Source organism: Pogona vitticeps, chromosome 1, assembly GCF_051106095.1.
Source record: "Pogona vitticeps strain Pit_001003342236 chromosome 1, PviZW2.1, whole genome shotgun sequence".
Lineage (NCBI taxonomy): Eukaryota > Metazoa > Chordata > Lepidosauria > Squamata > Agamidae > Pogona > Pogona vitticeps.
In genome coordinates this window covers 134,437,389-134,451,809 of record NC_135783.1, presented here as the reverse complement: position 1 = coordinate 134,451,809, position 14,421 = coordinate 134,437,389, and the positions used below count along the sequence as shown (strand labels likewise).

The 14,421-nt window shown below is 41.0% G+C and overlaps 1 protein-coding gene across 4 annotated transcripts in view; it reads left to right on the top strand.

Annotated features, from left to right (window-relative positions):
* The window catches only part of MBOAT2 (membrane bound glycerophospholipid O-acyltransferase 2), a 99,179-nt gene that overhangs the window by 19,359 nt on the left and 65,399 nt on the right, over positions 1 to 14,421 (top strand). For 2 of the 4 annotated variants that reach the window (XM_073001339.2, XM_073001346.2), the window contains exons 2-3: positions 9,528 to 9,673; positions 11,858 to 11,935. The exons of 1 other annotated variant lie outside the window; for it this stretch is intronic. In XM_073001339.2, the coding sequence (XP_072857440.2) occupies positions 9,528 to 9,673; positions 11,858 to 11,935 (224 nt within the window). Of the gene's footprint in view, positions 1 to 9,527; positions 9,674 to 11,856; positions 11,936 to 14,421 lie in introns of those variants that run through there. One more of the 4 variants, XM_020796622.3, reaches the window with a different exon arrangement.

Sequence of the window (14,421 nt, the reverse complement as noted above, 5' to 3'; positions counted from 1 at the left end):
ACAGCCTGCTGTTCAGTTCTCTTCCAACACATTGCAGTAGTCTTCAGCTGGCATTGCAGATTGTGCGAGTTTGCACAGATGAGTCATACCAATCTGTGTGAGACCTGCCTGTGATTTGTTTATTTGAATATGGCCATGTGTTGACAGTAAAATTGAACTTTGAGGGCCCTGCAAGTGACTACAGTATCCCTGTATTGAATAGGCAGATCCCAGCACTGACCTTAAGTTGCAGTTCCTAGTTATTAAACACAATGTTGGATTGGTATGAGACAAGGGTAGAATCCATCCATCCAGAAAAAAATAAGTGACTGGCTTTTTCCCATCTATTTCACATGGTTTTGAATCAAGAAAAGGGAAGAATTTTGGCCTCAGAACAAGTCTTAATGATAATGTCTGTCAAGCATATCTTTAGTTTTATTATTATGACCATAGGTCAGCCATGTTAGATACAAAAGATTAAAATACAACAACAAAGCATATAGTATTTACAATCAAAACAAAGCAGATTGAAATTCAGATTAAAATTTAGTGTAAATTCCTGATCTAGTTGTTGCAGTGATTTAGTCATCTGTTTTCTTATTGTACACATCACTGCACAAAATTTTTCTATTGTGGCAGTGGTTTCTTTGGGGAATCAAAGGAGGAGGAGAGAAATATAACATTTGTCAGTCCACTGGGATAATGTTTTAAAATTGAGGGAATGAGTAAATTACAGTATTGATTATTATTAATGAGTAGAGTAGCAATACCAATGCATATGAACATATCAGCATGAAGAGGCGTTGTGATGACTAAACTAAATTGGATCCCCTTTGGTAGAATCCTGCATGTATTCAGGATTGTGGAAAATGACTCCTGTATGTGGTCTTCCACTTGTCTATAGCTGCTTTTGCCCTATCTTCTCCCTGTGGCAGCTCCCTCAAGGTTAAGGGCTCCTGTGGTGTGGCACCCCTTGAAGGGCTGTCTGTGGAAACATACAATTGTTTCTCTCTTTTCCATTGCTCACAGAGTGATGGTGATAAATTGGATCTAAGCCACAGCACACAAAATCTCCAAAAAAAAAAAAAAAAAAAAAATCAAAATGGAAATCACATGTGCAGTCTCATACTGCTGTTGTATTAAGCAGTTTAGGTCTGTGTGCAGAAGAGACTGCCGGTTAAAATGCATCTAAATTATTGAGTTATTATATGAATGTAAATCTGAAAGGTGTTTTCCTCAAGGTAAATTTATAAATCAGTCACTCTACACTATTACAATACTGTGTGTGTACGTCGTTGTTGAAAATATGACTTTATAGGAAATATAGGAAGAGCAATTTGTTACATGAGAGCAGAAGTTTATTCTCCTCTTAGGCTGTCTGTTTTATTGCTTCCTTTCTTGATGATACTCTTAAAAATGAGTTTGATAAATGCTTAGACTCCACAGCTTGTGGTTCATCTGAGCAGCCAGCCAATATTTGGGATAACTATTGAGTCTGACCTTGGAGGCAACAGAAAATTCTAGAAAGAGTAATACGAGAGGCATAATCTTTGATTCCGACTTTATGTAGCTTTTTGAGTGCAGCAAGGTAAATGTATTTGTGGAAAAAATTGTGTTATCTTACTTGTGGAAGATATCCTGATATTAATTTATGTACAGTACAGTATGTGACATCTTGAGCATTTGCTGGCATAGCTACATACTGTTTGTGAATATTGAACCTGGTATATTTGTGCAAAATGACCATTCTTTTCTGGTCGTTTGATGACCTTTTTATTTAGGCAGATTTTTGGAGAACAAAATGATCATCATCATCATCATAAGCATCATTTGCGGCTGCTCTTGTTTAATGGTTTATAGTATTGATTTTACTTGCTTGTTTCTTATTTTAGAATTCTCAAGTGTTCAGTTTTATCTCACTTGCTGTTAATATGACCTTTACTGTAGTTCTGTTGTATGGAGATATACACTAAAGTTTTAAAACCTGGGCAAAGTGTGATAGCTAGCACTATCACTTAGATGGTACCATAAAGTCTTCATCTGATGTGAAAAGGACATTAAATCAGGAGTCAGGTGAACTTTCCTAGGAAGGGTATTTGTTACGTGATGTTCCACAGTTGAAGAGGCCCTTCCTTTAATCATCATCCTTCTCAGCTCTGGAAGCAGAGGACATGGAGAAGGATCTCTGATTCAAATATTTGATCAGGTCCATCTAGGAAAACTAATTCCATGCATGAGGTTGTCATCAACTGCACTGTGATCAGACTGGTATTTATAACATTCTGGTATGAATAGTTAGTTCTGGATCATAGTTTTATCGGCTTCCTGTTCCTGATTTAAATATAATGAAGGAATCCTCCTTTATTAAAAGTGCTGTTGCGTCCATTTGTGCTTAGTGCAGTGGAAATTGTGTATGAGTATTTGTCTGGGTGGAACTCTTAACAGAATAGGGTCAAATTTTGAATTAATATATATTTGCCTTTATATTTGTATCTGGTAGAAAAGTACTGTACTTGTTATGTGCATTTTATTTTAATTAATAGGTAAGCTGCAGGGAGAAGAGCCAAAATTACACAGTTTAGGGCAGGCTTGTCCAACCTGCGGCCCGAGGGCCACATGTGGCCCAGGTCAGCGCGTAATGCGGCCCAGTGCAATTTTTTTTGTTTAAAGAAATTCCAAAGTTTCAAGTTACACTGCCGGCGCTTGCGGCCAGAATGTGGCCGGGGCATGTCACAACAGTAGAGGGGGAGAGAGGGAAGGAAAGGAGGAGTGGGAGGGGAGGGGAAAGGGGGCTGCGTGACTGCATTGTGCCGTCCCCGTCAATAGGTGGACCCCCTCCCGGCCCCATAAAGCTGCCGGAGTCGAAGCTGGCAGCCTCTGCTGTCTGAGATCGCAGCTGCCAGTAAGTGCGCTTGGAGTGGGGCTGTGGAGGACGGCTAGGGCTGCCCCCCCCATGCGGCCCAAACCAAATTTATGTGCGGCCCAAACCAAATTTTCATCTTCTAATGTGGCCCAGGGAAGGTGAAAGGTTGGACACCCCTGGTTTAGGGTGAAAATGGAAAAGTATTATACTTTCACACATATATGTGCAAATTCTTCATTGAAATTAGGTAACTTTGCTGTTTCTTTTATTTTTTATTTGTGACTATCCAGGTTTCTTGTGTATTGGTATAAAAATAACAAGGAACTGTTCTCATTTAGCTTGTACAGACTTTTTGTGTCTTCTTAATAAGTGTTGAATTTGAATTTTGCTGTTTCAGAGGTGTGTGCAGGGGTAAGTAAGGTAGCTGGGCTTACTGGGATGTGATTAATTAGAAATTTCATCTGAAGAATACTTGTTTTCAGAAGCTGCTAGAATAGCTTCTCACCTTTTTGGATAGAATTGCTTTTGCAAGTAATTTGCAAAACTGTAAAGCTATATTTATATCGAATGTTGAAAGTGTCAGAGAAGAGACAGGTTCAATATTTACAGTAGCCTAGATTCTTGCTTCCACAAACATTATGGATATGAATTTGAGTATGTCCACATTTTGCTGCATTTAAAAAAAAACTCCAGGGCCAGATTCAACTGTCTCCCTTCTGCAATATTGGAAGGATATTGCAGCATCCGTGTGAGGATCAGCTGTGTGCCTGCGGAGATGGAGTACAGTAGTTGAGTCTTTGTCCCATGTCCTGTGTAATGTAGTAGCCTCCGCAGAGATGATCATAACAGACTTCTCTGTCCTATTATGAGAAAATGCTCTGTAAGGTCATTCACATGGTATTTCGAGTATCTGTTGGTAGGTGTAAACCAAACGGTTACAGAGTCTGTAGCCAAGTTCCTGTTTTCTGTTGTAAGATCTCATAATAAGGCCCTTTAATCCAATTGACTACTTTTTCTAAATATGGAAATGTTTTAATAATTATCTTAATCTTGTTCTTATTATTGTATTGTTTAACTTGTGACTGTGTAATAAATGATTTGATTAATTTTTTTTCCTAGGACTGCGCGGGGTTCTGCTTCTGTGCACAGGTTTTCAGGGGCAACTGGAAGTAAATGGGGAGCAACATTGATCTGGCTGTGCGGGATTGATGCAATGCTGCACACTCATGCTTAGTTTAGAGGAAACATTGGTTATCATGCACCATCCTGTGTAGACAATCATCCTGCTCTGTCTATTGCCAGGATGATTATTATATAATTAGCACTTTGAAAATTCATTACCTATGCTCTTGCCAGTTTGAAACGTCATGACGTGTCTGTATCCCTCTTCATTTGGTCACATGCACCCCAAAACCTGATATACTCTATGTACAAAATTGGGGCCTAAATGTTATTTGAGGAAGTGGACCCATAAAGGCTCCCCCCCCCAATTGATCTGAAAGCTGCCATTGTGCTTTGGCTTTTATTTTGTTTTAGCTATACATGCTGAAACAGACTGTGAACCCCTCCATAACAGCACAACAAGTAGCTGCGGGAACAGGCTCTTTATTGGAGCACTGGAAGTTTTCAAGGGCCAACTGGGCCAAACCATAAACCTTTAGGATGCCAGGGAGTTCATGTCGCTCCCACAGTCTGAGCTCTTATAGAGTGTTTCTTAACTGGGAGGAGTGGAGCCCCACCTCCTCTACCAGTTCTAGGACACTGTGAAGGTGTGCCAGGCACAGAGTGCTATAGCAAGGGTGTTGTATGCTGGCAGTCCGCTGTCCTTGGAAGTGGGTGGCAAAGGAACCTTCCCCCGCTACATCTCTCCAGTCTCCACTGGTAGCTGCTGCTCCATAGGTTATGGTAGTCCTTTCGAGAGGTGTGACTGAAAACTAGCTGGACCTGGCTGGGTTCTCTCAGGTAGCAAGGTGGAATAGGGAGGAGCAGGATGCTGGTTATCCTGGGCTTTGCACACTTCCCAGTCTGTGGCGTTGGCTAGACAATCCTCATTCCCTGTGCTACTTCCCTCCTTAAATCCCCAGCCAGCCATGGCTACTTCTGTGGCCTCAAGGGTGTTGGCCATGTCTCCACTGCCATTGCCCTAGTCCACAGGTGAAGTGCGGGTTGGGAGACTCAGCGTGATCCTTGGGGTGGTGGAGAGCCCACTCTTGTGAGCAGGAAGACCCTCACAGATCCCTTACAGACCTTTTTGAAAATGGTTGGTCTTTAAAGAAGCTGTTAAAGGGTCAAGGAGAATCTCAGATATTGCGTGCTCTCCTCAGAGATTAACAGTTCATCAGATCCTGACCTTAATGATTCTCTGTGTAGGCTAGGATAGCACTGAGTTTGTTAAATTTCTTCTCCAGGCCTCCAGCTGCCAGACCTTGTCTTCCAAGAGGACCACCAGCTGACACTTAGAGCATTTCTACCCAGGCACCTCATTGGCAAGAAAACAGACATGCCGCAGGTGTTACAAATGCAACAGATCCTGCACTCTCCATCTAGACCGATTGGTCAGTGAAGTAAAAAAGAGAGGAAGTCGGATCCTACCCCAAAAACTTTCCTGCACCCCAGGTGTATGCAATGCTATTTGGCTTTCCTATTTACAAGATTAGAGTCAAAAATAGAATCAGAGAATTCTTAGCTCCTCTTCAGGAAAAGGGCTTAGAGCTTCTGCCAGCCCACATTTAAAGCCAAAACCCTGCCCCCTCAGACCATGCGGTCAGGGAGAACAAAGGTCAGCCTAGAGGAAAATACCTCACCAAATGAAATGTCCTCCCAAACACAGCTCACCTCTTGCTTCAGCTCCTCTTCAGGAAAAAGGCCAAGATATGCTATGTCTACAGCATTCCCTCTGTCTATCAGAGAGGTGACCTGGTCAAACAACAAGATCAAATTAGTTTGGCAGGATTTGTTGTTGACAAATCTGTGTTGGCTTCTAGTTATTAATGTATTGTTTTCTAGGTGCTTGCTCAATGACCGCTTTATGATCTGTTCCAGAATTTTACCTGGGATTCATTTCAGGCTGACTGGCGTGTAATTCCCAGGTTCCTCTATTTTGCCCTTCTCCTTCTCCTTTTGCCATTGTGCAGGCATGAGAAAGACTCATTGTTGAGATGTGTGATTCCACAACAGATAGCCCTTGGACTACGGAACAGCATGTATTAGTCTTTTGCATTCTCCTTGAATACAAAATCTCTTGATCAGTTGGCTTTTTCTATCAATTTCCTTAAGTATTCTGAAATCAGTGCTGCATTATTATAGGCAGAAGACACACACATTTACATTAAACAAAGACATTATTTATTTTCCAGCATGGCATGGTTGTTGATTGAACATTGGAAAATGTAATTTTTTGGACTATGCTGACTGTAAGTTTTTGGAGGTTATGATCTCGAAGGTAACTTTTCCGGTGTCTGGAGTTGATAATGAGAGAAATCTAAAAGCAAATCCCATAGTATCTAATATTGTTTTCTTCTGAGCAGAAATCTGAGAGAAAATAGATCTTTGTAGATCTCCTTGAGTTCTGAGAAACTGTATGGTATTCTTATATACACAGGTTCCTAAAATCAGTCTTAGTGGCATGAAAGAGGGATGCAGTTATTTATTTGTAGGGCTGAATTGGTGGGAAGGAGGAGGTACTCAGTTCTTCCTTCCGCATGCTAATTTCTTCCTCTGTTGCCCTTTCTACTTTGACATTTTACTTCTTGGCCTGTTTTAGAGCACAGAAGAAAAACTGTGGGAGAGTTTATGAACAAAGCATCTATCTCATGTCTAACGGAATACCTCTTACATACAATATACACAAAACCTTAAAAGTTCTTTTTAAAGGAAATATACATTTGAGTATATACATTTCTATCCTGAAACATCACATAATGAACTTGTTTTCAGGCTTTTTAATATGGTGCTCCTCAAGTCTATTATTATATTATTATAGAAATAATATGTCATATATTATTTGTAGATAACTTTCAAATGTCTGTTCTGTGATAAACTAGTGTGACTGATAAAAGTAGGAGATGAAACATGAACATTGCCTTTGTTTCCTTAAAAATTATTTCCAGAGTGGAAATTAGGTCTCTAAAGACTTCTTCAAATTGTGACCTGAACACATGATCCATTCCAATGAACATAGAGTTTAAAATGTTACCTGGAGTTATCATCTTCTGTTTTCCAAGAGGACCCTTTCTAGGATTTTGAGGAACCCTAAATATTAAAAGTGTGTTCCTGGAGCTTTAGTATGTCAAGTCTAGTTCTTCTTTGGATAATATTTACAGTGGTGCCTCGCTTAACGATTGCCTCGTTTAGCGATGTTTTCGCTTAACGATGGTTTTTTAAAAAGAATTCTATGCATCATTTAACGATGTTTCCTATGGGCGATTTTCGCTTAGCGATTTCGGGACCATGCTTCGCATAGCGAATGCATTTTTAGGTCCCCTGTATCGCTTAAGGATGTCCGTTTTTTCAATTTTAAAAGTGTCTTAAAATGTTTAAAAATGTTTTAACTGCTTGGAATCATTAGTGCACCTTCTAAAACGCATGCAAACTTAATTTGGCTTTGATCTGACTTTTCGTTAATTTTTGGTGAATTTTTATCTTCCCCATAGGAAAGCATTGAAACCAACTTTTGACAGCTGTGATGTCCTCTTCCTGTGTGGCATGACTCCCTTTACTGTTCTAAAATAAAAACTCTGGTTATTCCAAGCTACATTTAATTGTTTCATCTTTTATGTTGTGTATTTGTTGTACTTTTTTTTCAAATGAACTATATATTAAATTTCACTGTTTTAAAGTTTTACTTTCTGAAATTCCTTGAAAAGCAGAATACAAATATTTTTGAATGAATGAATGAATGAATGAATGAATGAATGAATGAATGAATGAATGAATGGGTAAAAATCCTCCCCACCAGTTGGTTTTCATCACCTCCCAAGACAAAGGCCCCAATACATAAGCACAGGAATACTTGCATAACTGTTAGAAGGAGGAATGGTGATGTTAATTCCACCAGAAGAGTTTTTCTGTCCTTATACGGGGAAATGAAACTAGATCTTGCAAGTTACTTTTGCATCACTAACCATACAGTTTTTGCATTTGGGGTTGATAAAGGGCCACCTCCTTCTCAGTAACTTATATCAGGGCCAATATATTTTCGTGTTGCCTCTTATTGGAAAGTTCCGCCAGTAGTGATACAGATTGCACAGTGTGTTCCAGTATTGCCATTGTATAAACAGAAGCCAGGGTTTCTTCATGAAAGCTACTGCTTATGCAATGACAACTCTTCCACAAGTGGCATGACCTCACATTATTATGCTGGAATAACTTTTTCTTTAGTGCAAATGTAGGAAGGGGTGATACCTTTTATTGGGCCACTAAAAATCAAACAAATTGCAAGCTTTTGTGGGAAAAATTCCACTTCTTCAGACTTAGCACAGACCTTTCATGGATAGTGCAGAAAAACTGTACACAAGTACAAAAACTGGTGGTACATGTCTGTGGGAGTAGAGGCCCCTCCTTTGCAGCATGGTTTGGTATTTTTGCACCCTTCTGTTAGGGCAAAATGTTTCAAAGTATTATCTCTGTTTCTCATTCTTTCTGCTCAGCAGAAGCTCAGGAAAATCACATACTGTCAACTGTATTCAGACATTCTTTATAGAGGAACAATGTCAGATCATCTATTATAATACAGTATAGCAGATTCTAGAAAGTGGTTAACATGCCCATGGACACTGGTTTTCAGACAGAGCTTTAAAGCTGTTCTTGTAATATCCCTCTGATATTATTGAAAAAGCTTGAAAGCTGTCTTTCATGATACATACTGACAGGACATCCAAATTGAGAGAGTTGTTTTCAAATTAGAATTTGTACTGTTTCTGCTGCAACAAAGTAGGCTCGAATCCCAGCTTGAAGGATAAGAAATTTCATCCAGATCTTACATGCTTTTTTTCTTAATCCTTCCTGTCTCTAGAAGAGGAACGGTACAGACCAGGAGTGTACAGGACTCTGAAACTGGACTTGCACTTACAATACTTTGGGAAGGAGTGGGTTGCCTGTTTCTGACTTGGGACCTTTAGGGGAAAAACTGAAACTGCTTGAATTCTGAAAATCACTATGGCTGATGACATCATCAGCCTTACACGGAATAATGTGCCCAACAAGATTTCAGCTGTAATGTAATTGGATTACAGTGGACCCTCGACTTACAGACGGCTTGACTTACAGACGTTTCGAGTTACAGACTTCTCTGGCCGCAAAATTTAGGTTCGACTTGCAGCCAGAGAATCGACTTACAGACTAGGAAAAAGCCAAAATGGAACAAAAACGGAACAAAAACGGCCGGTTACGGATTAATTGGTTTTCAATGCATTGTAAATCAATGGAGACTCGACCTACAGACTTTTCGACCTGCAGTCACCATTCCAATACGGATTAATTCCGTAAGTAGAGGGTCCACTGTATACAATATTGTCTACTGTGATCTCTATCTGCCACAACTTTGGTATATTAGTCCAGTAACCCTATAGGCTGCGGACCACTTCCGGGTCGTTGAAGACTTGGTTTCCTCATTGCCATGAAAACAGAGACAAATCTACAGTTGTAGCTGATGATGGTATAAATGATAGCTTTCTTTTCTCTGCAGGTCAACTTTGTCGTGTGCCAACTATTTGCCTTGCTTGCTGCTGTTTGGTTTCGAACTTACCTTCATTCAAGCAAAACTAGCCCATTTATAAGGCATCTTGTTGCCACTCTTTTGGGCCTTTATCTTGCACTTTTTTGTTTTGGATGGTAAGTAACTCAGTTTTTCTCTTCAGTAATTAATGCACAGATATTCTTTCTAAAGTCAGCTCTTGACCAGTGATTCAACTATCAGAATGTCAGTATATTCCTTATATTGTATGAGTAGTGGAGGTTCTCAGTTCACCATGCTTAGGAAGACCTGACCAAGCCAATATAGAAGACAAAAGACAAGAATGTGGCTACACCATAAAGTCTTAACTTTTGTGGATTAATCCATTTAGTTAGACACACACCTCTCTCTTCAACAGCAGTGAGATTATGGGCGCTGGACCCCATGTAGTTCAAAATTTATGTCTATGTCTTATGCCCCCCAAAACATAACTACAAAGTATAAACAGTTGATTTGCGCGCGCACAGAGATACAGAACAGATGAGTTTACTGTATGGACTGTGCAGCATGTCCCAGCACACTCCGCAGCTACCGTGTGGAGCTGGCATGCTAGGAGAGGGGGCTGGCCAGGTCACTGTCATTGGAGTGGGGACCACACCCTGCCAACAACAGGGGCTTTGGAAAGTCTGAGACCCACATTTCTCAGGTCACTTCTTGAAGATAAATTGCAGCATGGGATTGATTGATTGAGTGATTGATTGAAAAAAATGTTTGTGACCAAAACTGTGCTGCTCAAACCCATGCAATTCAAGGGAGAAGTGTATTAGAGTGTCTGATGAGGTGGATTAATCCATGAAAATATGTGCTGGAATATAAACGTTGATAAGGTACCATTATATCCTTGTATTTTGTATTTTTTTTAACCTTGCATTGCGCTGCAAGGTAAAAGTTCTAAATAATACCAACTTTTATATAAAATGGCATAAAGGCATTATAAAATATCAATACATGTTGCCTTGGTATGACTTGTTGGACAAAATTTATCTGACACACCATCAGCCTACCACAGGTTGTTAGGGACTGATGACAAATTTGAATTAGTGCCTCCTAGATGGATCAGTGGCTCCAAAGGGAAAGGCATAGGATTTCATAGCCATAGGAACACACTACATAAAGAATGCTCTTATATAACTCTGGTTTGGGAAGTTCTCTCTCTCTCTCTCTCTCTCTCTCTCTCTCTCTCTAAGTGAAACACAGTGAAATGCAATTTCTTGTACATTGCATGAAAACAAACACATTGCGAGCCCTCGGTTTCAGGCACTCAAACATGAAATAAAGCGCAGGTTGCACAAAGCAAGCCATTTGTGGCACAGGATGTGTGACTAACCTTATTCAAATCAACCTAGGCTGTTTCTAAATAGTGATTATTAAGGAGAGAAATGGGGAAAACCTCCCATTTAATGGGAACCATAGTTTTGGCCCTGATTCTGCACCTGTAGTTTGATAAATGCAGAGGAATGGGGGAACTTTGTCTACAAAAGAGGAAGACTTGTCACTCCTTTGTCCTGATTCCTAAATATAGCCACAATCTCTGCTTCCATACAGGCCACATGTACTGTCAGAACCAACATAATGGATCACGTATAAGTTGTAGTCTGGACAATTTCATGGCTGAGATAAAATTCCATTTACATTCCATCTTTTAAAAAGAGACCCAAATCTGGGAGTGTGCACTCACCCTTGCAAGTAAAAAAAAAAAAAAGATAACACTTTTCAGAACTGCTGTAGATGTTGGTACAGGACACTTGCTTGGAACAAGCTGAATTAAAAGATGGATACTTTTATTGCACACCATTGGATGAGTTTCAAGAGTTTCCACAAATTTTCCCAGGTACAGTGGGAAGTTCTACAAAAGTTGTGGAATCAAGATGTATACAGTTAATGTAGATATCATGAGTAATGGCAGTTGTACAATAACCTCCAAGCAAGAATCCTTTTGGTGAAACACTGAGCAGATGGGTAGTTGTACAAGTGGAGTCCCCTCCCCCCCTTCAGCCTCTCCTTCACATGCCTGGTTGCATGGTTATGTGTGTGCCCAGTCACACAAAGGATAGGGTTGTGGGGGAACTGACTCTCCTTGTACACATGGTTTTTCACAACACGCTTTTGGCACACGTCTGAAAAGTTGTTGCTTTTACACAGCCTTAACAGAGGATTAATTGGTATAGATAATTTTGCTTGGTATTAGTGAGTGCAAAGCAAAATAAATATTCTTCTCTGCTGTTTTCTGAAAATGATGATACTTGGGCTAACAAAGGACTGTAATATTTTCCGCCCTTTAGGTATGCCTTACATTTTGTTATACAAAGTGGAATTTCCTACTATATCATGATCATTATAGGAGTGGAAAATATGCACAAGTGAGTACTGAGACGTTCATACATCATCTAAGGGGGGGGGAGAGTGATATAAGCTGCAAATGAATGGAACTTTAAAATATAAACCTGTGTATGATAATGAAGGCAAGTGCGTCTTTTCCTGGCACGTTCTACCTCTTTTTCATGGAGGATAATAAATGGTTTTGTTAGTGTTATTAGAATAGTTTCCAGTGTCTAGGTTCTTTGGAAGAGACTTTGTTTTTCTGGAAAAACACTGCTGTTCTTGTCTTCCTAAAAAAAAACAACTTGTCATACCTACTGTTTAGAGGCAAAATCCTGGTGCAGAGTGAGGCTATAATTCTCAATAGTTAGCAGTTAAAATGTTTCTGTTACTTCACTATAAATTGTCTGATTTGCATATTTGTAATACATCTTAATCCATAGTTATTGGCTAGTAATTGTATAAAGAAATAGTGATCCAATCCCTTGATTATTTTTAAGGAATTAAAAACTAAGTAGATGTATGACACTGTCTCCTTGTATAAACAGTGCTTGTATGCTTTGATTTAGGTTGGTTTCATATATTCATTCTCTTCATTTGGGGAATGTACTCTGCCTGTTGGTCTCTTTCCTTCCCTTCTTGTGACACATATGTGGTATATGCTTCTTAGGTATTTGGTAATAAAAATAATAAATAATAATCATGGTCCATCAAGTCGATTCTGTAGCTACTCTTTTCAGAGTTTTCCAGGCAGAGAATATTCAGAAGTGGTTTACTGTCCCCTTCTTCTTGGGGTGCCCTGCAACTGTGCAGCTTGCCCCCAAGGCCACACAGGTTGGCTCTGTTCTCAGAAGGCACAGTGTGGAATCAAACTGTCAGTCTCTGGCTCCGCAGCCAAATACCTAAACCACCAAGCTGTCCATCCACTTCTGATAATGGAAATAGGCACCTTTTTTTTTAAATTAATAACTTGGGATAAGGTAAGGGGTGCAGAAGGTAAAGGGGGATATGGGGGGAAGGAGGGGGAGGAGAAACACAAAATGTACTGACATCCAATCTATTCATGTTGCAATATCAAATCAACTTTCCGCTTTTCTACAATTTGATTGCCCTCCAGGTTTTAACTTACATTTACCTCCTAGTTTAAATCTATATTATTCAAGCACTATCTGGTGACTCAGGCCTTTTATATAATAAATCCCATCATTCATTTGCCTTTTGCATTGGACAGTTTTCAACACTTCTGATAAAATATCCATTTCTGCCGCTTCCTGTATCTTCTCAATAAGTTCCTCTTGTTTTGGTATCACCAGTTTCTTTCAATTCTAGATCTAAAGAATTCTGGCTGCAGTGACTATATATAACTAAGTAGTTCTTTGTCTTATCTGTATTGTCTGGTATAATTCTCAGTAGAAACAGTTCTGAGGTTAGTGGAAGACATAGGCAGCCTTAATTCATTGCAAGAGAGTGCTCTCAGTTATTTCTGCGGGCCAAACACTCATTTCTGCTCTTCTATGATAGAAGATGCAGACATGTCATGCTTAGGGGTGAATAAATCTGTTCACCAAAGAGAAGCAAGTAAACTCATGAGGGCTTCTTTGAGGTGGAAGGGATGATGAGGGAGTGATGATACACAGTTCAGTGGCTTAGAGTTTAGAATTGTACAGTTTCACTCAGCTACTTCAAACCGTTTCAGGAATGGCATGGAGAAAATGGCATATTCTCTTGTGAATTTTTGTGCATGAATGCTTCCTGTATATGAGGTGGCAGCTGGTGTGGAGAACTCCTTAAACAGACTCCCTAGGAGGTATGCTTAATGGGTGCCAGTTCCTTGCCTCTTATATACAGTGGTGCCTCGTATAACGAGTGCCCCGTTTAACGATGAATTCGCATAGCGATGGCATTTTTGCCATCGCTTTTGCGATCGTATAACGATGTTGCCTATGGGGAAAAATCGCTTTGCGATGTTTTCCCCATAGGCACCATTTTCCCCCAGCTGAGCGGCGGGAGCCTCCGAAGGAGTGCTCCCGCAGCTCAGCTGGGGGAAAATGCCTGCGGTGGCCTCGGAAGGACCCTTCCGAAGGGTCCTTCCGAGGCCACCGCTGGGATTCCCCTTCCCCGCGGCTGGCTTCCCCGGCCATGGTCGGACTTTCAGGAGTCCGACCATGCATGGGGTAGCCTGCCGCGGGTGGGATCCAAGCCGCGGGGAGAGGGTGGGGGGATCCGGATGGATCCCACCACCCTCCCCCCACGGCCTGAGGAGGGTGGGAGGCATGGCCGGACTCCTCGCCAGGCACCGCGGCTCCGATCCGATCTGAGCCGCGGTGCCTGCCAAGGAGACCGGCCATGCCTCCCACCCACCCCCACCTCCTGCGGCTTGAGAAGGGGGAGGCATGGCCGGACTCCTCGCCAGGCACCGCGGCTCAGATCGGATCGGAGCCGCGGTGCCTGCCAAGGAGTCCGGCTATGCTTCCCACCCCCACCCCCACCTCCTTCGGCTTGAGAAGGGGGAGGCATGGCCGGACTC